Here is a 21,605-nt window from a genome sequence, read left to right as displayed (position 1 = left end):
AAAGAAGAACATGTACAAATTATGGTTTAAAAGGAGCAGTTGGGGCTGGGTGTGGTGGCTCTCAACTGTAATCCCAGCACTTTGGGAGGCTGAGGCTGGTGGATCACCTGAGGTCAGGAGTTCGAGACCAGCCTGGCCAACATGGCAAAACCCCGTCTCTAGTAAAATTACAAAAATTAGCCGGACATGGTGGTGCACGCATGTAGTCCCAGCTACTCAGGAGGCTAAGGCAGGAGAATCACTTGAACCTGGAAGGCAGCGGTTGTAGTGAGCCAAGATAATGCCATTGCACTCCAGCCTGGGAAACAGAGCAAGACTCTGTCTCAAGAAAAAAAAAAAAAAAGGAGCAGTGGGAACAGGAGGAAGCTGACTTTGCAGCCCTTGATTGCATAGAAAGACAGAGAGTTGGCTGGGCGCGGTGTTTCCTCCCTTAATCCCAGCAGTTTGGGAGGCTGAGGCTGGTGGATCGCCTGAGATTGGGAGTTCGAGACCAGCCTGACCAACATGGAGAAACCCCGTCTGTGCTAAAAATACAAAATTAGCCAGGTGTGGTGGCGTGTGCCTGTAATCCCAGCTACTCGGGAGGCTGAGGCAGGAGAATCGCTTGAACCCGGCATGCAGAGGTTGTGGTGAGCCGGGATCATGCCATTGCACTCCAACCTGGGCAACAAGAGGAAACTCCATTTCAAAAAAAAACGAAAAAGATAGTTGTCCCTTGGGAGCCGCAAGGAAGAAGTACTGTCCTCAGGAAGGAGAAACACGGAGATGAGGGAGCTCACCAAGAAGTGAAAGGGTGGTTCTGAGCCTAGTGTTGAGGACGGTAGACCCATGAAATGCAGATTCTGCACACACAGCTCTAGTCATAACAGACCCAGGACTGCAGAGTCACACCACATACCCGGAGGGTGGAGGACTCAGACACAGTGAACGATATAGCAGAAGAAAGTTGCCTTGAAATAAAGAATAGACTTCAGGCTTGCCTACTGAAAGTTATTACTAGATCTCAGAAAAATATCTTTCCCAACAATGAAGTCTGAGATGTAGCCTGGTGAAAACACTGAAACCCAAGGATAAAGAAAGGAATCCTGTAAACATCTGAGTGTGGAAACCCGAGCGTAGTCACCTTCAGGATGTGGGAGAGCAGTGGTGGGTGGGCGCTCGGGCTGGCGTCAGACTGCTTCACACTGAGTCACACTCGGCGTTGGAAGGGAGTGGAGTGATGTCTGAAAAGTTCTGAGAGAGAGAATGTGTATGACTCAAATATTTCCTACCCTGTCAAGCTATTATTTTAGTAAAGGAGTCCATAGACAGGGTTGTGTTAGAATGCGGCCATTGCAAACCTGTTGAGAAAAACTGCTTGATAGTTGAACCCTGCTGACCACAAGATACATCCAAAGGAGGATTTAAGAATGGAAAGCTGTTGTAATAGGACTTGTGGTAGGCATAAATCCCACTCAGAACAACTGGATGTTTTGGTTGTAGATCATCATATATATGTTGCAAGCCTTGAAAACATTTTATCACACAAATCTGGATGTTAGGAAGGGATGGTGCAAAGAAGGGTGTTGGTGTCCTCCTCTCCGCACGTAAGGCACCATCTCAAGCTAATGTAGGTCACTAAGTGAAGATCCTAACCTCTTAAAGGAATAATGTTGACAGTACATTCATAATGAAAAGTTCTAGGTGCTGTTCTTTTGATTTTTTCCCCTTTATTGTACATTGTGAACATTTTTGTTACTTTGTTAGGATTTTGAAGGGGTTGTCAATAAAGTGTGAAATTGCTGGGGAGTTAGTTTTGTGATTTTTTTTTTTTAAATCCTCATTTAGACCTCAGCTAACAGTGGTGAGAACCTTGCTTCTCTCAGTGCTGCGTGCCTGTGACATTCCCCCTCTTGCCCTGCTGATGTGTAGCTTCAGGTGAGAATGCTGAGTTGCCAAGTTCTACTCTCAAATGTCTCCCTTTACGTTTTGTATTTTAAGGTGTATTTTGATTACATGAGAAGCTGGATCCAAATGCTACAGCAATTACCTCAAGCATCCCATAGTTTAAAAAATCTGTTAGAAGAAGAATGGAATTTCACCAAAGAAATAACTCATTACATACGGGGAGGAGAAGCACAGGCCGGGAAGCTTTTCTGGTAGGAATCCTTGTGCTTCTGAACGCGACGCTCCCACCTTCTCACTCTCACGCCATTTACTCACAGATTGTCTCCTATGTGTTTGTATGTTTAGTTACATGAAAATTGCAACTATCCATATCTCATATGTGCACCCTCTTCCAAGTTTTGAGTGGTGTTTCTCAATCAGGGGTGATTTTTTTCCGCTTGGGGACATTGGGCAGTATCTGGAGACACTTGATGGTCATGACTGGGAAGATGCTCCTGGCAGTGAGTGGGCAGCGGGGAGGGAGGCTGCTGCGTGTTCACGGCACACAGAACGGTCCCACAACAGGGCTCTCCACTCAGATGTCAGCTTTGAACCTTAGAACTTCTGCCCTATAATGAACCCTTTTTCCCCCCTAATAAAAGGAAGGAGAATGTAAGTCCTTCAAGAGTAGAATATACCCACCTATGCAGAACTTAAGACGCATTTTAAGTGTATTTTTACTGCCACGGTTTGGGGAATGTAGTGCTCATCACAGACTCTCTTTATGAATTGGGTGTGCGTAGGGTGAGGGAATAGAAATGTAAACAAGGGGGAATCATGAAGAGAGCAGTGCAGTTGCAGGGCTGGTCTGTCAGTTCTAGGAAATGAACATCTTGCATGCAAGCTTGGGATCGCTGGGCACAGGCCGCATCTCCATGGTCTTTGCTGGTGGCCACTGCACCTCGGACATGCTTTGACTCAGATGAGGTCAGTGTCCTTTTGTGCTTTAGATTCTGCTACTGTCTTTTGGCACCACCTTCTCTCACTTGTCTCATCAGCCATTTTATTTTCTGTCTCCCTTTCATAAAGTATTATAAGAACATGCCTATTCTAGTCCTGGACCCCATTGCATTTTGTCTGTTGTATTGGAGCAGCAGCTTCTGCTGCCTACCCTGTCTCCCGGTTCCGGTGGTGTGACTTCTCCAGGACTCCAGCTTTAGCTTTGTTCTCGACTCTGCCGATCTCTCCTGTGTTCAGTCTCCCAGAATATTGTGTCCACTTCTCTGTTCTAATGGCCAGTTCTTTTTACATCCTCTCTCTCTATTTGGAGTAGACGGTGAACTTGCTCTCCTCTCATAACTTCATCCATCAGGCCATGATCCCCAGGCTGCCTTTGCTTGTCTGTTCAGCTTGGTGCCCATAGTCAGCCTTTTTAAAAAGGGCATTCATTGTCATTCGCAACATCTCTCCCCGCTTACTTTTCCATGATTCTGCTTTGTCTAATTCCTTCTGTTTGCATTTTCTGTTTCCAACCTGTCAAGCTTTGTTGAAAAAATGTTTTTAAAGGTTACTGTTTAGTTTCACTACAAATTCATGTTGTTTAATGTCACTGTACCCTCACTTCCTCTTGTCCGTCTTTGTGTTTCTATCTTTTGCTTGTCCTTCAAATTCCCTAGAGTGCAGTCTCTGGCCTTTGCCGTCATGATCCTTGCTCTGAGAAGCTCAAGGGCTTTTTCATTCCCCCTTCTTGTGAACAGTCCACTTTTATTGTAGTTCTGGACTCCACTGCATTTTATCTGTTGTATTGGAGCAGCAGCTTCTGCTTCAAACACTTTTTCTCCGAGAGTCAGCCAGTGCTGGAATCAACCCCGACTCCTTTATTTACTGCGCACACTACCTCGACTCTTTTGGCTGTCCTTTGAGGGTATATCCAGAATCTGACCTCTGCCTCTCAAGCAGTCCACACTTCCACTCTTCCCAGATTGTCATTTCTCAGGTGTGTTACTGCAGTAGCTCTCTAACCAGTCTCCCTACTTCTGCCTGAAGCCTCCTAGAGTTTATTCTCAACACCACAGCCAGAATGGTCTGGTTAAAGTGTATGTTAGACCATTGTCTCCTCTCAATTTCCCAGTGGCTCCCCGTCTTACTCAGAAAACGTAAGACTGCCTAACAATGGCCCGCAAGGCCTGACACGGTCCAGTTTCTCATTACGTCTTTGTCCTCCTTCCAGACCCTCCTGTGCTCGCTTCCCAGCCACAGTGGCTTCCTCACTGCCTCAGGCCAGGCGTGTTCCAGCCTCACGCCCTTTTCACCAGCTGGCCCCTCTCCGTGGAGTGCTCTTCCTCCCAGTTATTTTCATGACCTGTTTCCCCACTTCCTTCAGGTCTTTATCCAGATGTTACCTTCTCAGTATCTTTAAGATGGAAATTCCTACCCACAACTCCTTAGCTTTTTTCTCATTCCTTTTCTCCATAGCACTTACCAATAACCTGAGATACATTTCCCTTTTTTGTTTTATTTATTGTTTTTCTCCACCCACTGGAGGGCTTGTACCAGTTTTGTTTGCTGCTGCTTAGTACATAATAGGCACTCAATATTTGTTGAATGAGTACATTCTAGTTTTTTTTATATAATGTTCTTTTTAAAAGCATGTTTCCAATCAGACCCCTTTCCCAATAAGATATTTTAAAATTTACTCTCTCTGCTTATCAAATGCCAAACTAATGAGCATGACATCCATTGCCCTCCACAGCATGGCCCCAGGACTTTCCCTTGTCCCTTTGTAGCCTAAATTCCCACTACTCTTCAGATTGGATGATTTTCTTTTTTCACGAACATGCTTGCTTGACCACATCTTCATGCTTTTTAATCATATTTATTGTTCTTCCTGGACTTTCCTTCTGCCTTTTCCATTTTCTTCGTCGCAGATTTTCCTCTTCCCAGTATTAGTCCACCTGTTAAAATTCTGCGTTTGCCTGCAAGGCCCACTGCAGGGCTTTCTGGACATGAGGGCGTGCCTTCAGCTGGGTCTGAAACCGTACCTTCGTGGGGGTTGGTCTTTCTCCTCCTCCGACAAGCCTAGCACTTACCTCCTGCCACATCTGATACTGGTTCTATACTTACCTGCTCTCTGTTACTAGATCATAAGTTCTTTTCCTTGAACATCCTAAGTCAGTAAACTGTTGTTGAATTTTACTTCACTCATTTAGATTCATTTTATATACCGGGGTGTACATTTTAACGCTAGTATTTAGAGTTGTGTACTCAATGAGAAGGATCAGCCACATAGAGTGTTTCATGCTTAGTCACTATGCAAAGCTAATCGTGGGGGAAATTCGTAAGAACAGTTGCACTTAAGGAATTCACTTTCCCCCTTATCCTTAGTTTGAGGACATTTTATACCATTTTTAACATTTAAGATAGAAATAACATTTGTGTACTAATCCTGTAGCTCCTATGAATCAGTTTAAGATTTTAAGGTTTATAGTGAGATACTGTGGTAATAGAACAAAGGTAGGTACATGCCATAATCCAGATTTCTACTTTTCCACATCTATGGTTTTATATTAAAAGAAGAGAAGTTTTTCATTTTTGATTTTTAAACTATTACAGTAGCTGAGCCTTTCAAGTTTCTCAGTCAAGAATTAGGCTATGAGTGGGGACAATTTTTCTTCTCTGTTTTATTTTTATTTTTGTTCCCTTAGTGACATTGCAGGAATGCTGCTGAAGTCTACAGGAAGTTTTTTAGAATTTGGCTTACAGGAGAGCTGTGCCGAATTTTGGACTAGTGCGGATGACAGCAGTGCTTCCGACGAAATCAGGTTGGAGTTGTGCTTCCTTTCCTCTTCCACTTCTTATCTCTTGTTTTCTTCCTCTTGGTGAGATCCTAGAAGGAGCATTGTTCAAACCAAATTATGCTGGCCTGGAAGAATTTGGGCAGTAGACGTAAAGGGATTTATTTATAACTGTCTTGTCTTTTCATGTGATTTCTTAGTTATGGTTTTATGTGAAATTTTCTTTGAAGGGGAACTTAGAATTTATTTAGCGTGATAAAAATAGTGCTAACTGGCTGGGCTCTGTGGCTCACACCTGTAATCCCAGCACTTTGGGAGGCCGAGATGGGTGAATCACGAGGTCAGAAGTTCAAGACCAGCCTGGCCAAGATGGCAAAACCTCGTCTCTACTAAAAATACAAAAAAAATTAGCTGGGCGTGGTGACTCATGCCCGTAATTCCGGCTATTCGGGAGGCCGAGGCAGAGAATTTCTTGAACCCAGGAGGCAGAGGTTGCAGTGAGCTGAGATCGGGTCACTGCACTCCAGCCTGGGCGACAGAGCAAGACTCTATCTCAAAAAAAAAAAAAAAAAAAGCTAACTTAAGATAAAGAGATAAAGTTGACTAGAAAAAAATGAGTAGAATTTTCTTGATCTACATTGTCTGGGATGCCTTTGTATTAGTTTCTGTTCTTAAAAAATCTATGTAGTGGTCCATTAATACATTTTAATGATATTTGGTACATTTTTATTCTTAGTATATTCCTTCTGTTGAACTTTAAACTTAAGTGTATGAAACTGGTTTCTCTGTTGAAATTCCTCCAATTCTGTGCAGATAGTATTCAGGTCAAACCTTTAGAAATTGCTACTCCTTGTGGCGTATATATCAGGCATATAGCAACTTTGTGGCCATATAATCAGCAAGGTCATATGATTCAAATTTAGGGAATGCTCAAATAGAACTGACTTCTCCGAAGCTAAAATGTTTTCTCTCACCATTCAAGGTTTGATGAAAAGCACATTTTGAGTTTCAGAACACCTGGTATGTTTTTATGCCAAGGTTAAAGAAAGAAGTTCCCACATGGGTTCTCACCTGGGAAAATATTGAATAGCTGAGAAATGGAATAAATAAGTTTGTAGATCTTACAGTTTTGAGAGCTAACATGGTGGGTTCAAAATAACTCCAAGCATGTAGATTCCAAATAAACATGAGAAGTCAGGAATGAAGATGGTGAACTAGAGAGTGGCTCTCATGACACTGTTTACTCATGATAGATCTAAAAGGGGGGCAATGGGCAGTGCTGGAGCCGCTTCTGGCTTGAGGGAGCTGATTGTGCACCTCTCTTCCCATTTCATTGCTCAGTAACATCATACTGCTGCCTTGAAATTAGCTATAATGGGAGTATTTACACCACAGAAATCAGCGTGCACTGCGTAAGATTGTTATTTAGGGGCAGCCAGTTGTTAAATATTTCCCAGACCACACTGTATATATTTCTTTTTAGATTATGAGCCAGGAGTTAAGAACTTAACCTTAAACTCCAAGAAATGATCATAATGAAATCTTAAGAAAATTGAGCTTCCCCTTATTTGAAGGTTATTTAGTGTGCCCTGCTTACGTTGAAAGGATATGAATATTTTCTACGAAACTGTCAGGAGCAGGCTTCTGAATGTTTTGACTACATCCTCGATAATTGTTTGTTCCCATTTAAAAATCTGCAGTCTTTATTTATTACTGTGATTTGGAATTTGCTTCATCTTTATTGTTAAATCCCTCTTGCACCTCTGGAGTGTTCCCTACTGTGTTCTAACTGGCCTGGAATCCACTTGGCAGGAGGTCTGTTATAGAGATCAGCCGAGCCCTGAAGGAGCTCTTCCATGAAGCCAGAGAAAGGGCCTCCAAAGCACTTGGATTTGCTAAAATGTTGAGAAAGGTGAGCTTGCAATCCTGATTGATTAGTACCTTTTATCTTATTTTTCTTTTATCTTATTGTTTCAATGCTAACCCTAAAGAAGTTTCTTTGTAACTGTGATCCTAGGACCTGGAAATAGCAGCAGAATTCAGGCTTTCAGCCCCAGTTAGAGACCTCCTGGATGTTCTGAAATTAAAACAGTATGTCAAGGTAAGTACTCCAAATGGTGTGATTGAAACATTTTGCCTTTCCTCCTTTATTTTAAAACAGGCAAACTTTTTCTTGAAGGTCCAGACAGTAAATATTACAGGCTCTGAAGGCTGTACCACAACCCCAGTTGTAAGACTGTCCTGTAATTCACTAGTGGAATAATGAAAGTCTTTTTCATACTTGACTTACTAACTTGTCTTAAGAGTGTAGATAAATACTAAAAAATTTACTCATGCTGTTTATTAATTTAGTTACACATATTTGAAATAATGTGTATAAGGAGATAATATTTATTTTAAATAGTGGTTTTGTTTTTCACCCTTATATTTCCTGATGCAGTTCAAAAGTTTTACAGTGAATCTTTGACATCAAGATCCTGGTCATCACTAGAGCCACTTTTTGAGTCAGCAACTTTACTCCACTTTAAGTTGTTTGACATTTAGCACTGTTAGAATGCGTATGTGACGTCATCACTGAACATTTTATCCCAGGCCCACAGTTTTATCCCACGCCTATACTGAGAGTGGGAGGCATGACCTGCATCGTGCCACCACATGTGTACCCTTTGAGAAATTGATCTCAAGGAGCCTTCTTATGATGACCCCCTGGCTCCCTGCCCTGGAATAATTAGAGACTCTGTATTAACAATTTTTGCCTTTTTCCCAAGCCAGGTGATTTTCTGTAAGCATCACAAACTAGCAGTGGTTGAGGTTTTTTCAGGCTGTCTTGCCTCCCCCTCAAGTATTTTCTTTGTTGTTGAAAAGAAAGCAGTGAGGAGGATGTCCAGTAATCGGGAGACTCTGTAAGGCCTCTCCTCCAGTGCGTTCACAGACTCCTCCTGCCTCCTCCAGTCACACTGAACCCAGCTTCCTTCCTGCAGTTCCCTCACTGCTCCAATTCACACCCTTCCCACATCCCCTCCCTAAACCTGCCTCTGCTTTCCTAGGTTCATTTGTTTGTTTTAAATAACATACTTCTCTAATGTACAACGTTCCTTAAGATTTTGGATTATTTCTTTTGCAGGTACAAATTCCTGGGTTAGAAAACTTGCAAGTGTTTGTTCCAGACACTCTTGCTGAGGAGAAGAGTATTATTTTGCAGTTACTCAATGCAGCCGCAGGAAAGGACTGTTCAAAAGATTCAGACGACGTACTCTTCGATGCCTATCTGCTTCTGACCAAGCACAGTGATCGAGCCCGTGATTCAGAGGACAGCTGGGGCACGTGGGAGGCACAGCCTGTCAAAGTCGTGCCTCAGGTGGAGACTGTTGACACCCTGAGAAGCATGCAGGTACATCTCACCTCCGACTTCTCAGCAGTGTTACTTAAAGGACTTTTAGTAAGAATGAACTGTTAGCCACTCATGAATGAGGGGTGCAGCTACCCTAGTAATCACAAGTATATACTTCCCAAAAATATGCCTCAATGTGTTAATAGGTAATTTTGCAGCATAATTTGTACAATGTATCATTCTGTTAAGTTAAATTATTCTGGAATATTTGAAATAAACCATCTTTCTGGTTTATATCTTTTCTTAGTTCAGCCACAGCTTAGTTCAGCTGTGGAGCTATGATCTAAAAGAAATTATGTCACTAATATAATTTGTAGTTCTAGAAATCCCAGTTCTCCAAGTATTCAGGTTTACTGATTATTTAATTTTCACTTTTTGTAGTGAAGGTTGTCCCCTCCCTACCTAACAGGGACCTCGTGACAGTTTCTGTAACTCATTAGTTATAAACTGTGAGAAGCTTTCTCATTTATCTGTGTTCAGCTTAGGAACAGTCATGGTGAGTGTTCATATGCACCTTGAGCTCAGTCTCACAAGAACTGAGTATACACTGGCCTGCTGTGTCCCTTCACCCCAACAACTCTGCTTTTATATTCCGTCTCAGTGAATGGTTCCGCGTTCACTCACATGTTTAAACCAGAAATGTGACAGCTAATATAAATTCAGCCTCCCACCTTTCCAGTTAATACCTTGCCAGAAGTATTTCCAGTCAATGATCCTTTCCCTGCATCCCCAGAGCAGCTGCTATAGTCAGAACTTTACCATCCCTCTCCTGAACTATTGCAGTTTCTTACTTTGAGTTTCCTTGCTTCAAACCTCACCTTCTGTCTCTCCAATTCTATGTTTGTTTTTGTACTTCCAGAATGATCATTATAATACATCTGATTGCATCACAGATCTACTTAAAATACTGCAAGGATTCTTTATCTCTTGAAGAACAAAAGTAATAAAGTCTTGATTTCTTAATGTTTTATATAAGGCCCTTCAATTGATGTCTCTTATTCCTACATTTTCCTTCTTCACACTGCTCCAATACACACACTCAAACTCACACTCACACTCTGCACTAGCAGTACTCAACACTTGAAGTTCTAGGATATCTCAAAGATGTCATGCCTGCAGTCCCAAGGGGTTGTTCTCCATGGTGCTGAATATCCCAGCTGTCAATGCCCACTGAAGTGTGTTGCTATGTAGGAGAAGCTTTGCTTAAAAATGACTTTCTGATCAGATGGTTGTTGGCCTGGTATCCCTGAGATTGGCATTGTTTTTGGACTGGTGTTGAACTAGAATAACAACTAGTAACTGGGTTGGTTTTTGTGTCCTGTGCTTGATTTTCCTCCCAGGTGGATAACCTTTTACTAGTTGTCATGCAGTCTGCCCATCTCACAATTCAGAGAAAAGCTTTCCAGCAGTCCATTGAGGGACTTATGACTCTGTGCCAGGAGCAGACATCCAGTCAGCCGGTCATCGCCAAAGCTTTGCAGCAGCTGAAGGTATCACGCTGTTCTCTACATTAGCTGAGATTTTTCCTTTTTGCTGAAATACTGTGGAAGAGTCAGTGTGTGGTAATGTGTGTAAGGTAATATCATCCAAGGAACTTGAGCTCTTAAATTGCCCACCACGCACCTCTCTTCCCTATACATATTTTCTTACGTCTAAACTACAGATTCTGAGATTCCTGAAGCTGTAGAACTTTGTAATTGGAAAGGATAGAGAATTGAACTTTATGTGACTTACTCATGATGACTACATGACTGGCTAGTGGCAAAGTTGAAAATTTAGGAATATAGGTCTCTTCATTCCCAGTGTAAATTTCATTCTCCTTTCACAATCTCCAGTATTTACTAGAGGTATTCCATATCAGTAGTGTGTAATAGAAGATATATTGTTTTGTTTAATAAATCAACCAAACATAATAGAAAAAAGTTGCAGAGAAGCACAAAGGCCTTTCAAAGTTTATAACAAGCCACAGCCTGGCTGTCTTTTTCCATTATTTTCTGTTTTTGACACTTTCTATTTTGTATCCCATGTATCAGTCTTGATCTCATCCACACTTTTGCAGGTGATCAGTTACGTCTTCTCACTCGCATTAAGGCTTAACTTCTTGAAGAAGAAACACTCTCTGAAGTTACAAGTCATTTCATAAACATTTGTTTTTCTTCTGTCAGTCTGATTTGTCTAATTTATCTATAAACATTTATTAACTAAATATTTAGGTTATCTCTCTTTATAGATTGCTGGAAGAATATTTTGTAACCATAGTAAGGGGATTGCCTGATGGAGACCTTGTATGCACTCATGTGTAAGGGTAGAAAGGGAGACCAATTTGGAGCTATTGTGTTGACGACAGAGGTGACGAAAGCTCGAGCTAGGGCAGGGCTTCTCAGCCTCTTCAGTGTGGACATTTGGGCCGGTAATTCTTTGTTGTGGAGGTCCGTCCTGTGCATTCCAGGACGTTTAGCAACATTCCTGGCCTCTACTTACCATATCCCTGTAGATTCCACTTTTTCCTCCAAATTTTGACAGTCTAAAACTTCTCTGGACAACGTCTCCAGACGCTGAGGGGAGGGCGAAAAATCCACCCCAGAAGAGAACCCCTGGACTAGGAAGTAGCAGGGAAATGAGGACAGCCTGATTCGAGGACACTGTGGAGGTCGTCTAGAAGTACGTGGGCTTTTTCACTCTGTGGAATTGCACCCGTACTTATGGTTGAGCAACCGTCCAAGGGGAGAAAACAACAGGTGGTTGATGTATAAAAATATTGAAGATAAAAGCATCTATTCCAAGAGCAGATTACAACTAGACTGTATCATTTTAAATGCATTTTTTCTCTTCTATTTAAGAATGCCAAATAAAATGACATAATTTCTTCTATATTTAGTAATTCCTTTTGATAACTAAAAGTGGCTGAATTGTTTTGTAGTGGTTAATGTCTGTGATGATGATGAACGAAATCTTTCTTTAAAATGTGGTAAGTATTGTATGATTTGCTTTGTTTTGCATTAATCCTGGTTTGGACTCTTTAGAATGATGCATTAGAGCTATGCAACAGAATAAGCAATGCCATTGACCGCGTGGACCACATGTTCACATCAGAATTCGATGCTGAAGTTGATGAATCCGAATCTGTTACCTTGCAACAGTACTACCGAGAAGCAATGATTCAGGGGTACAATTTTGGATTTGAGGTAGGTTCAAAATAAGAGGAAACACACACTACAGTTTAGTAATTGCTTGATAACTTACAGAAAGTTTTAGGAACCTTTTACAGTAAATCTGATACTGTAATCACAGCGAAATCAAGAATACCATCTTATATCACTGCTGTATATCGGAGATGTTACTGTACTTTTAAACTGTTAGGTAGTTGTCCGACTTTTGTTTTGTGCCAACAGCCAACTACTTAACATTTTAAAACTTTAAAGAGATGTTTTATATCATGAAAGCACATTCTTAATTTAAACTCAGGAGTGAAACATTTATGAAACTGCATATTGAAACACTATACTTTCCATAATTCTTCATAATATTCAAAATATAGAAATTTTAATTGGATTTCACTTTTTGTTTTTAGAAAACATTTTAAACAGACATGACATTATAGTGGGTGGCATTATTTAATGATCATTTTCTTAATTTTGATATACCTGAAATCTTCTTACAGTATCATAAAGAAGTTGTTCGTTTGATGTCTGGGGAGTTTAGACAGAAGATAGGAGACAAATATATAAGCTTTGCCCGGAAGTGGATGAATTATGTCCTGACTAAATGTGAGAGTGGTAGAGGTACAAGACCCAGGTAATGACCAAGTAGGATGTTTCTGAAATATGTCATGTGGGGTTGGGAGTATTTGTTCATATATGTCCTATGGGATTTTTTTTGAGCAGATGACACAGAAGGGAGCACCCTAAACTCTTTGGTGATCAGGTTTTGTTTTTTTTTTTTTAATGGAAAAATATACAGAGAAAACTGCATAATTCTTGGGAAAAAATTTTTTTAAAAATTTGTTCCAAATTGGAGTTGTCTTTAAGGGAACTCATGTTCTCCTTTGACAAGTCTTCCTGATGACTAATGTTTTTTCCTCCCTCATGAAATTTATTCATTAAGAAACCGTTTTGGAATTTGCAGGGGTGAAATGGGTGAATCATCTGTGAGGCTCAATAGTAGCTCCACTAAAGTAAACATAGTTATTAAAGTGTCATGACTGTGTGAAAAATAGCTGAGTGTTCTGTAATTTGTAATGGAGGGGTAGCGTGGGGCACTTTTTAAAAGTCATTAAGCAATTTCTCTAAGTTAGAGAAAACACATTTGCTGTGCCTGAGACTCCAGTGGGAACTTTGTGTTACAAAACTCATAAATAATTGTTGAATTACAAATAAATAATTGTTGAATTACATATGGCACCTATCATGTCTAAAATCCTCTTCCATGCTTCCTATTGGTTTCAAAACAAAATGAAATTTTAAAAAATTAGGTCACACTGTAAACTTACTGAACCCAGGCAAAAAAAAAAAAAAAAAAAGGTGTTTTGTCATAAATAGTAATTATAATTATGTTACTTTTCAGTATTGTACAGTCTAAAACTGCTACAGCATTTTCTTGGTTGTTTGTGATTGCCGAACTTTTTCATGTACCAGGTGGGCGACTCAAGGATTTGATTTTCTACAAGCAATTGAACCTGCCTTTATTTCAGCTTTACCAGAAGATGACTTCTTGGTATGGAATATTCTACAGTTTTTTTCATTATAAAATAAGCCAGTCACTCTTCATTTTCTGGTTGAGTATGTTTTATATGTAATAATCGTTCTTTTTTTTTTTTTTTGAGACAGAGTCTCGCTGTGTCACCCAGGCTGGAGTGTAGTGGCCGGATTTCGGCTCACTGCAAGCTCCGCCTCCCGGGTTCATGCCATTCTCCTGCCTCAGTCTCCCGAGTTGCTGGGACTACAGGCGCCCGCCACCTCGCCCGGCTAGTTTTTTGTATTTTTTAGTAGAGACGGGGTTTCACCGTGTTAGCCAGGGTGGTCTCGATCTGCTGACCTCGTGATCCGCCCGTCTCGGCCTCCCAAAGTGCTGAGATTACAGGCTTGAGCCACCGTGCCCGGCTGAGGTTCTTAAATATTTTTCATGTAATGATAATGCTGAGAAATTTAAAGTACTCCTCATAGCAGAGTAAGATATTTTTTTCCTTTTGTAACATTAGTGTTCAACTAAATCAATGTCTAGTTTGTAAACCCTGGCCCTTCTAACATATTTGGTAGTTTTATATTTTTACTGCTATCATAGCTGCTGCTTTGGGGCAGAACAAAAATTAGCTCTTTTACCTCAGCGTGCATCATTTGAGAGCATCTCGCTCATGTTAAATATTATCACTGTTAGTCTGATAAATGTCATCAGATTAGCATGATGTTGCTCAAAGTGTGAATTCATTTATTTTATTCTCCCAGTAGTAGAGACGATTACATGAGAAGTCCTTTGCATGTACACATTATTGTGTTATGGGAAGTTGACATCTAATTTGCTTTTACTTACAAAAATGAAATACACTATATTATTTTAAATTACATACAATTTGTGTTTATACCTATTTTCTTTTAAGCTAACTGAAAATAGTTTGGGTAGCATGTTTTTAAAAATACACTGAAAATTAATTTGTGCTACTTCCATAATTAAGAAAGCATGCCTGTTTTCTCTACTTTTCCCAATTTCTTTTGGTTTCTAGAGTTTACAAGCCTTGATGAATGAATGCATCGGCCATGTCATAGGAAAACCACACAGTCCTGTTACAGGTTTGTACCTTGGTAAGACAGCCGTTACAGCATTTCTTCTGGAACACAATGATTTGAGTGGACAAATCCTCTTGTAATTGCAGTCGTTTAAAATGGTATAAGAGGTGTTTTAACAATATTCAGGAAAACGACAATGAGAGGGACAGAAATGAGGTGTGTAGACAGATAACTCCACAACAATCTTTCTAAATCCGACAGGAAGATTAAAACGTCAGCCATAAGCTATTCCATGCTAGCCAGCAGTATTCAATTATACATTTTTCTCTATGCCAATATACCATTCTTCTTTCCCCCTTACCATCTTTTCTGATGGGGAGGAAAGACTGGAGGAGGGTGTTGTCTGCCAAGCAGGAGAAACCGCCCCTGCTGCAGGTGGCTGCAGATCACTTCCCTGTCCCTCCTTCCTCACCTTTGAGGACAGCAGTGTCCATTTCTCCACAGCTGTCCCAAGTACCCACCTTCCCACCAGCTGTAGTAAATTCTGATTTGGTTTTACTTTTTAAAAAATCAAGTTAAGGTATGCTGCTATATATCTTACTTTAATTACAATTTTTGATTACAGTTTATGTACAATTTTATAGTCACATTGAATGATTAACGCTTTTACAGTATACATTGGAATGTTGAAAACAAAATATATGTCCAGAAAAAGCTATGTTTTATGCCATTCTTGAGATAGTTTGTAAATAAAACAAAACTGTATTTATAATAATAAACACCCAAAAATGAAAACTTAGAAATTTTATGCAATTTCAGTTACACAAAATATAATTCATAAATGGTAAACTTATTGAACATCAACTATATTTCATATAGTGTACTTGCTAGCTACAGAAAATTAGTAGAATGGGTTTTAATTGTTGGTTTTTTAATCTTCAGTTTATACCTCTTTTTCTCCCAAGGTTGTTGTGAAAATGAAAGTTATCGTTTGTAAGACTATTTGAGCATTTTATAAAAAGCATGCTATTGTCTTATCAGGCTTTTGCCTAAGCATATTATGAGTAATTTTGATTTTCTGATCTCTTAAGACATTCATGTTTCTCTAAGAACACATGATTGATAATTCAGTAAGAATTACTTAAAAAATACTTTATTACATAAGGAATCATTTTCATTGTGGAAAAATTACAACATAGAAAAAGTATCTAGAAAAATATGGAAGATGTACATTTAGAAAATTTATCAATGTAGAAAAAAGATTACAAAAGATAAAAGAAAAATGACTCATACTTCCTTAATCCAAAGGTAGTCCCGGGTAACATCTGAGTCGCTCATCTTTCGATATGCCTGCCACTCCACCCTGCAGTGGGACAGTTCATTAATAGTACTCTCTGGAGACTCACATGGTCCTCTGTCCTCTCAGCCACTGTGGGTTAGTGGAACGAACTGTGCGGGCCTGGACAGCAATTGACCTGGGGCTGCTCATTTAACGTCATTGAGCCCCCCTTTTTAATGAGTGAACTGGATGCTAATGAGGATTAAATAAGTAATAATATTGTATAAATTCTAGTGTTCCATACACAACAGGGGTCATCATTTGGTTTTGTGTTGTTTTCTTACAAAAGAAATGAATGAAAATGAGAGCACATCAACTGTCATTTTGTTACTGTTGCTTACTTTCTTCCTTTCCCTCTGTTGTAAGCGCGTAACAAATAACAACCTGGTATGTAAGCTTCCATATTTTCTGCAGATTCATATAATCACACAAATACATTTTACCTGTACCTTTCTCTGCGACCATTTCATCACACAGTCATTTATAGGGTGGTTCGTTTACAATTGTAGAAATGTCTGTGTGTCAACAGGTATCGATCTCACTGGTTCTTTTTATTGGCCACACTGTGGCCGTTCATGAATGTACTGTAATTCTTTCTACCATTTTTTTTATGGGCTTTTTTTGTTTTGGCCATGAAAAGCATCTCTATAATCAGTGTTTACCAGTAGTGAAATGTGAACATCCATTTTGTTTATTAGCCATTTGAATTTTCTTTCCAATGAAGTGGAAAGTTTTGCAGTGTTACATATACCTACTATTAAAATAATTGTTTTGTTTCATGCAAAACATATATGTGCACATGGTTTTTTAAACAGAATGTCTATTTGTAGGAAAATTTTTACTAATTTTTGACTAGTTCCCAGTATCTTTGCTTAATTACTCACCAAATCGTTTTTTTTTTTCTTTTAACCTTTGTTACTATTGAATTTCTTCCATTTGCCATTGTAATAGCTAGGATAATCAGAGATACAAATTGCCTGACCTTTTTTTGTTAGCAGTCCCTTTAAAGTTTTGATTTGTAAGTTCTGCAAGGGAACTTCATATCTCTCCATTTTAACTATTTCTGTCTCTCTTGTTTCACCTTATTAATAGGAAACAAAATCATGAAGAAACAGGATTTCCATTTAGGATAAAACTTATTTGGGGTGAAACATATATAGACTGAAAGTATTAACATGAAGAGAAAATACGACATTAAGAAAATACTAAGGAGGGTTAAAACAGATTGTTAAAAGTCAAGAAGAGAAAAAGCATGTTACGGAGAGTAGGCAAAATATAACACATGTCCATTAATATTGACATCTAGTTATTGGGAAAGTGGAATTGTCAGCATATTTGTAATCACGAGATAAGATCTCTAATTTTAAATTTTATCTAGTTTTAAATTTTTATTTTAAATTTTATTCATATTTATCTATTACCAGAATATGTAAAAGAAAAAGAGAAGAAAACATGCTCTTGAAAAAAATAATAACTAATAACTCAGTTAAATCTACCTGATCTGGTTTAGAGGAACTGAGTAAAACTCCATGTACTCAGGAAAATGACAGCGACCTCAAAGGCAGGATCTCTCGAAATGTCGCCAGTGGCCACAATCTTTTTAACGGGTAGATAACATAAGAACTCCTTTTTATTAGGAGTATCTCTAAAATGAGTTATATCATTTGTTTAGCTTACATTGTGTATGTTTTACTCCAGGATTTTTAAAATGTTTTTTGATGGAGAAAACTGTAAATATATAATAGGGCTTTACTGACTTTTAAAAAGTGACATTTTCCATAATATTTGTATATGTAGTAGTATTTTTTACTTATATAAATGGACTCACCTTGGTCATTGGCCAAAATGAGTGACATTCCATTTTCCATTTGACTGTTTGGTTTAATGATTTTCTGTGGACCATATTAACAAGTTGCATTTGTTGCCATTTTTGCTGGCAGCCATTCATCGGAACAGCCCCCGTCCTATGAAGGTACCTCGATGCCATAGTGACCCTCCTAACCCACACCTCATTATCCCCACTCCAGAGGGATTCAGGTATTTGGTGCTTGTCTAGTCATTTGCTTTACAGAGTGCTCTCCAATATGCATGCTGATACTTTTGAAACTACTAGATGCTTGCTCTGAGAGCTAAATACCTTTGCCGCGTTGTTCGTACATTTGTAAAAGCTCTTTCTTGCATTATCTTGAAGCCTTTAGTCGCAAAAGAAAAAGACATGCAAATTTAAAACAGACCTGTACCTTTCAAGATAACTTCATTTCTCAGCTTATTTATAACCTCAAGCTACTAAATGCTTTCAGGCTTTGGAGTCATTTTTCCCTTTCCTGCCTTCGAAAAATAATCTTCAGAAAACAAATTTGAATGTGGATAGTGTAGTCAACATTTGAAAACAATACTAAATACCACTAAAAGTGGAGAAAAACTGGAATGACCTTTCCAGATTCAATTTTATCTGCATATGTAATTACAAAGCAACGTAAACACTAAGTGAATTCAGAAACGATAGTACATTCACGATAACTGCCTTGAATGTGGTGGCATTTCTGCATCTTGAGATAGTGAGCACCTTCTCTCGCTGTATAATCACTTTTTAAAAGTGTAATTTTATTTAACAATATTTGCTAGATAAGGACCACAGTTATTTTTTTTTTAAAGCTTTGTGGGGGTGCAGTGACTCACGCCTGTAATTCCAGCACTTTAGGAGGCCAAGGCGGGAGGATCTCTTGAGCACAGGAGTTGGAGAACAGCCTGGGCAATGTAGCAAAACATCGTCTCTACAGAAAATATAACAAAGCTAATAGCTGGGTGTAATGGCCGTTGCCTGTAGTCCCAGCTACTCGGGAGGCTGAAGCAAGGAGGATCACTTGAGCCCAGGAGGTCAAGGCTGCAGTGAGCTATGATTGTGCCACTGCACTCCAGTCTGGGCAACAGAGTGCGATGCTGTCTCAAAAAAAAGAAAAGCTTTGAAGTTAGGTTTTTTCTTTTTTACACCTAGACTGAAATCTCAAAGAACAATTTGCATTTTATATTTTTAAACATATTTCACCCCCTTGCCATAATTTATTTTTAATTGAAAAAGATTTTCAAGTCCATTCCCTCTTCTCACATGTGTTCCTGAAGCTTTTCTTCTTGTCTTAGCACTCGGAGCGTGCCTTCCGACGCGCGGAGCCACGGCAGCCCTGCTGCTGCTGCTGCTGCTGTTGCTGCCAGTCGGCCCAGCCCCTCTGGTGGCGACTCTGCGCTGCCCAAATCCATCAGCAGTGCCCATGATACCAGGTAGTCTCACCCCACCAGTGTCCCGTACCCTCACCACCCCTCACATGTGCTTGCACAGTGACCATAGCGTTAGGGTGTGTGCCGGCTGTGGTTGGGCGTCTTTGCTGTGGTGTGTGAGTGATGCTGTAGGGCCTTCTGCAGGTTGTCACGGCCCGAAGGCTCTGGCATCGACCAGCACGAATAGATACTTGTCTGATGTCAGTATTTCTTTGGAGCTGATATTAGCCAAAATGTCCAAAGACTTTGCGAAGAATAACTTGATGGAGTATCATAGGAAAGGACTGGTCCACAGCAGAAGGGGACACGAGCATTTTGCCTCATGGAGCCTGGAGTCACGAGGTGGTTAAAAGATGACATCTAGTTAATGATCTGAGGTGGTAACATTTTATTTTTTGGGGAAGATCAGTTTTCTAACCAAATGTTTATTTTAAATAATTGTTGATTAGAAGTAGTTTATAGAAGTGGAAAAATGAGTTCATGGGGTTTGTATGTCATATGGACAATAGATCAGTACTTGAGAGAACTCTCAGACAACTTGGCAAGCCCCAGAACAGTTAAGGCTCGCATTGTCTTTTGTATTAGTAAGGAGGGTCTTGTAGGTTTTCCCATTCTAGTTGTATTTTGGCAGAGGATTTCATCATGTTCTCCTATCCTAAGTGGAGGAAGAGCTGTTGTTCTCTCTAAATTTCACCCCTATACCTAAGTAGGAGGAATGCTGTCAGTATTCCCATCTTCCAATGCGAGTCAAACCAAACTATTTAGGTTGGGGGTATCTGATCTTACAAGATCAACTTGTGATAGAACCCAGGGCTCTGTGTTCAGCTCCGAGGAGAAAATAGTAGAGTTATCAGGAAGATGATGCCTGGCTTTAGATTTTAAAATAGACTAAAATGTTTTTACACTTACTTTAATAACAGTCTAAAATTTCTACAAATATTTGCAGTCTTTTCACTCATTAATTAATACTTCTAAATTTTAGTGAGACATGTCTATAACCTAAAGAATGTCAAAGTATTTTACTGCTTAAGCAGTCAACTAAAAAAATTAACAAATTGAACAAATTCCCATTTAGCTTCCTAATTTTTATGTTTAGAGCTTTTCATGGCTAATATCTTCATATATGCTTTTGTATCCCTGTGAGGGCTGCCAAAACTGTCTTCTTTATTCATGCAGTACAGACTGAAGTGCTTTGGTCTAAAACACAGTCATAATTGAGGAGGGCGTTGGCCACCTGTGGCTCCTGCCTCCCACACCTGCTGTGTCCACGTTCACATGAAACTGCTCCCGAACTGGACAATGGGGAGTGACCTCCCTCTTTTTAAAGGTTGATGCGCTGTGTTTTAAGGCATTTGTAAGTTGGTAGTGTGGCACATTACGTGTATTTTAGTATAAGAGTTAAATACTACAGTTGGCCTTTTCATGGAGTTTAGTCTTTGCATAAGCAGTTTTTCAGCATTTCATCTTAATACTTATCAGTAGCATTTCATAAGTATTCATCTTAAGTTTGTACATACTTAGACAATCTTTGATGTTTAGAAATTTTAATGGTATCATAGTGTGCTATCTTGAAGGACATTTTTTTACACAAGATTCCCATTCACTTTACTTTATGACCCTGTGTGTGTGTGTGAGACAGTAGGTAGAGAAGAGCACAGCCACATGAAGAGGTGTGGGTGGTCATCAGACTGCCTGCTGCATTCAAGCCCTGCGTAAGCCTCAGTGCCTTCACAGTGAGCCTGGTTCGTGGGCCCATGAGTCACTGGTGGATTCGGCTCACTGCTCCCGAGGCAAACTTCACAGACCCGAGGTCTTGTTTCTCAGCACAGCTGTGGGTTTGTGAATGTGCCACGGGGAGGCAGAATGAACCAGTGTGTGCATCCCTGCCACAGCCATGGGGTGTAGCCCTCACCTGTCTTACAGATACATCAATCAAAGTTCAACTTCGCTTGACCCTAGAGGTTTCGATAAGTATTTTCAATTGATTTTACTTGACCTAGGAAATACCTCTTCTGGGCTTACCTTACCATTGTTTGTACGAACACTTTGCAGTGGTGCTGTTGCTGAGGCTTGCTCCTGCTGGCTCTCAAGAGCTGATGGCAAATGTTTGAGAAATTTTGCAAGTTGTTATACCACAGAAATTGGCAAACTCTACAACCCACCTCCCCATCCCTCACATCCCCCTCCAGAACTAGTTGTTCAACATTCCCCAATATGCCACT

At 39.8% G+C, this 21,605-nt stretch overlaps 1 protein-coding gene across 8 annotated transcripts in view; it reads left to right on the top strand.

Annotated features, from left to right (window-relative positions):
* MAP3K4 (mitogen-activated protein kinase kinase kinase 4) overlaps positions 1–21,605 on the top strand; it is a 126,705-nt gene that overhangs the window by 87,801 nt on the left and 17,299 nt on the right. For 2 of the 8 annotated variants that reach the window (XR_013416141.1, XM_015137642.3), the window contains exons 6-17: positions 1,981–2,138; positions 5,571–5,687; positions 7,473–7,572; positions 7,678–7,761; positions 8,785–9,051; positions 10,392–10,541; positions 12,075–12,236; positions 12,713–12,846; positions 13,686–13,764; positions 14,768–14,834; positions 18,051–18,147; positions 19,249–19,386. Coding sequence is in view for 4 of the 8 variants with exons in the window: in XM_015137642.3 (XP_014993128.3) it covers positions 1,981–2,138; positions 5,571–5,687; positions 7,473–7,572; positions 7,678–7,761; positions 8,785–9,051; positions 10,392–10,541; positions 12,075–12,236; positions 12,713–12,846; positions 13,686–13,764; positions 14,768–14,834; positions 18,051–18,147; positions 19,249–19,386 (1,553 nt within the window). In the remaining 4 variants the exon portion in view is untranslated. Of the gene's footprint in view, positions 1–1,980; positions 2,139–5,570; positions 5,688–7,472; positions 7,573–7,677; positions 7,762–8,784; positions 9,052–10,391; positions 10,542–12,074; positions 12,237–12,712; positions 12,847–13,685; positions 13,765–14,767; positions 14,847–18,050; positions 18,148–19,248; positions 19,387–21,605 lie in introns of all 8 variants that reach the window. The other 6 variants (XR_001444566.3, XM_015137641.3, XR_013416143.1 and 3 more) reach the window with 3 other exon arrangements.

The sequence above is a fragment of the Macaca mulatta genome, chromosome 4 (genome assembly GCF_049350105.2).
Source record: "Macaca mulatta isolate MMU2019108-1 chromosome 4, T2T-MMU8v2.0, whole genome shotgun sequence".
Classification (NCBI taxonomy): Eukaryota; Metazoa; Chordata; class Mammalia; order Primates; family Cercopithecidae; genus Macaca; species Macaca mulatta.
This window is presented reverse-complemented; position numbering and strand designations above follow the sequence as displayed.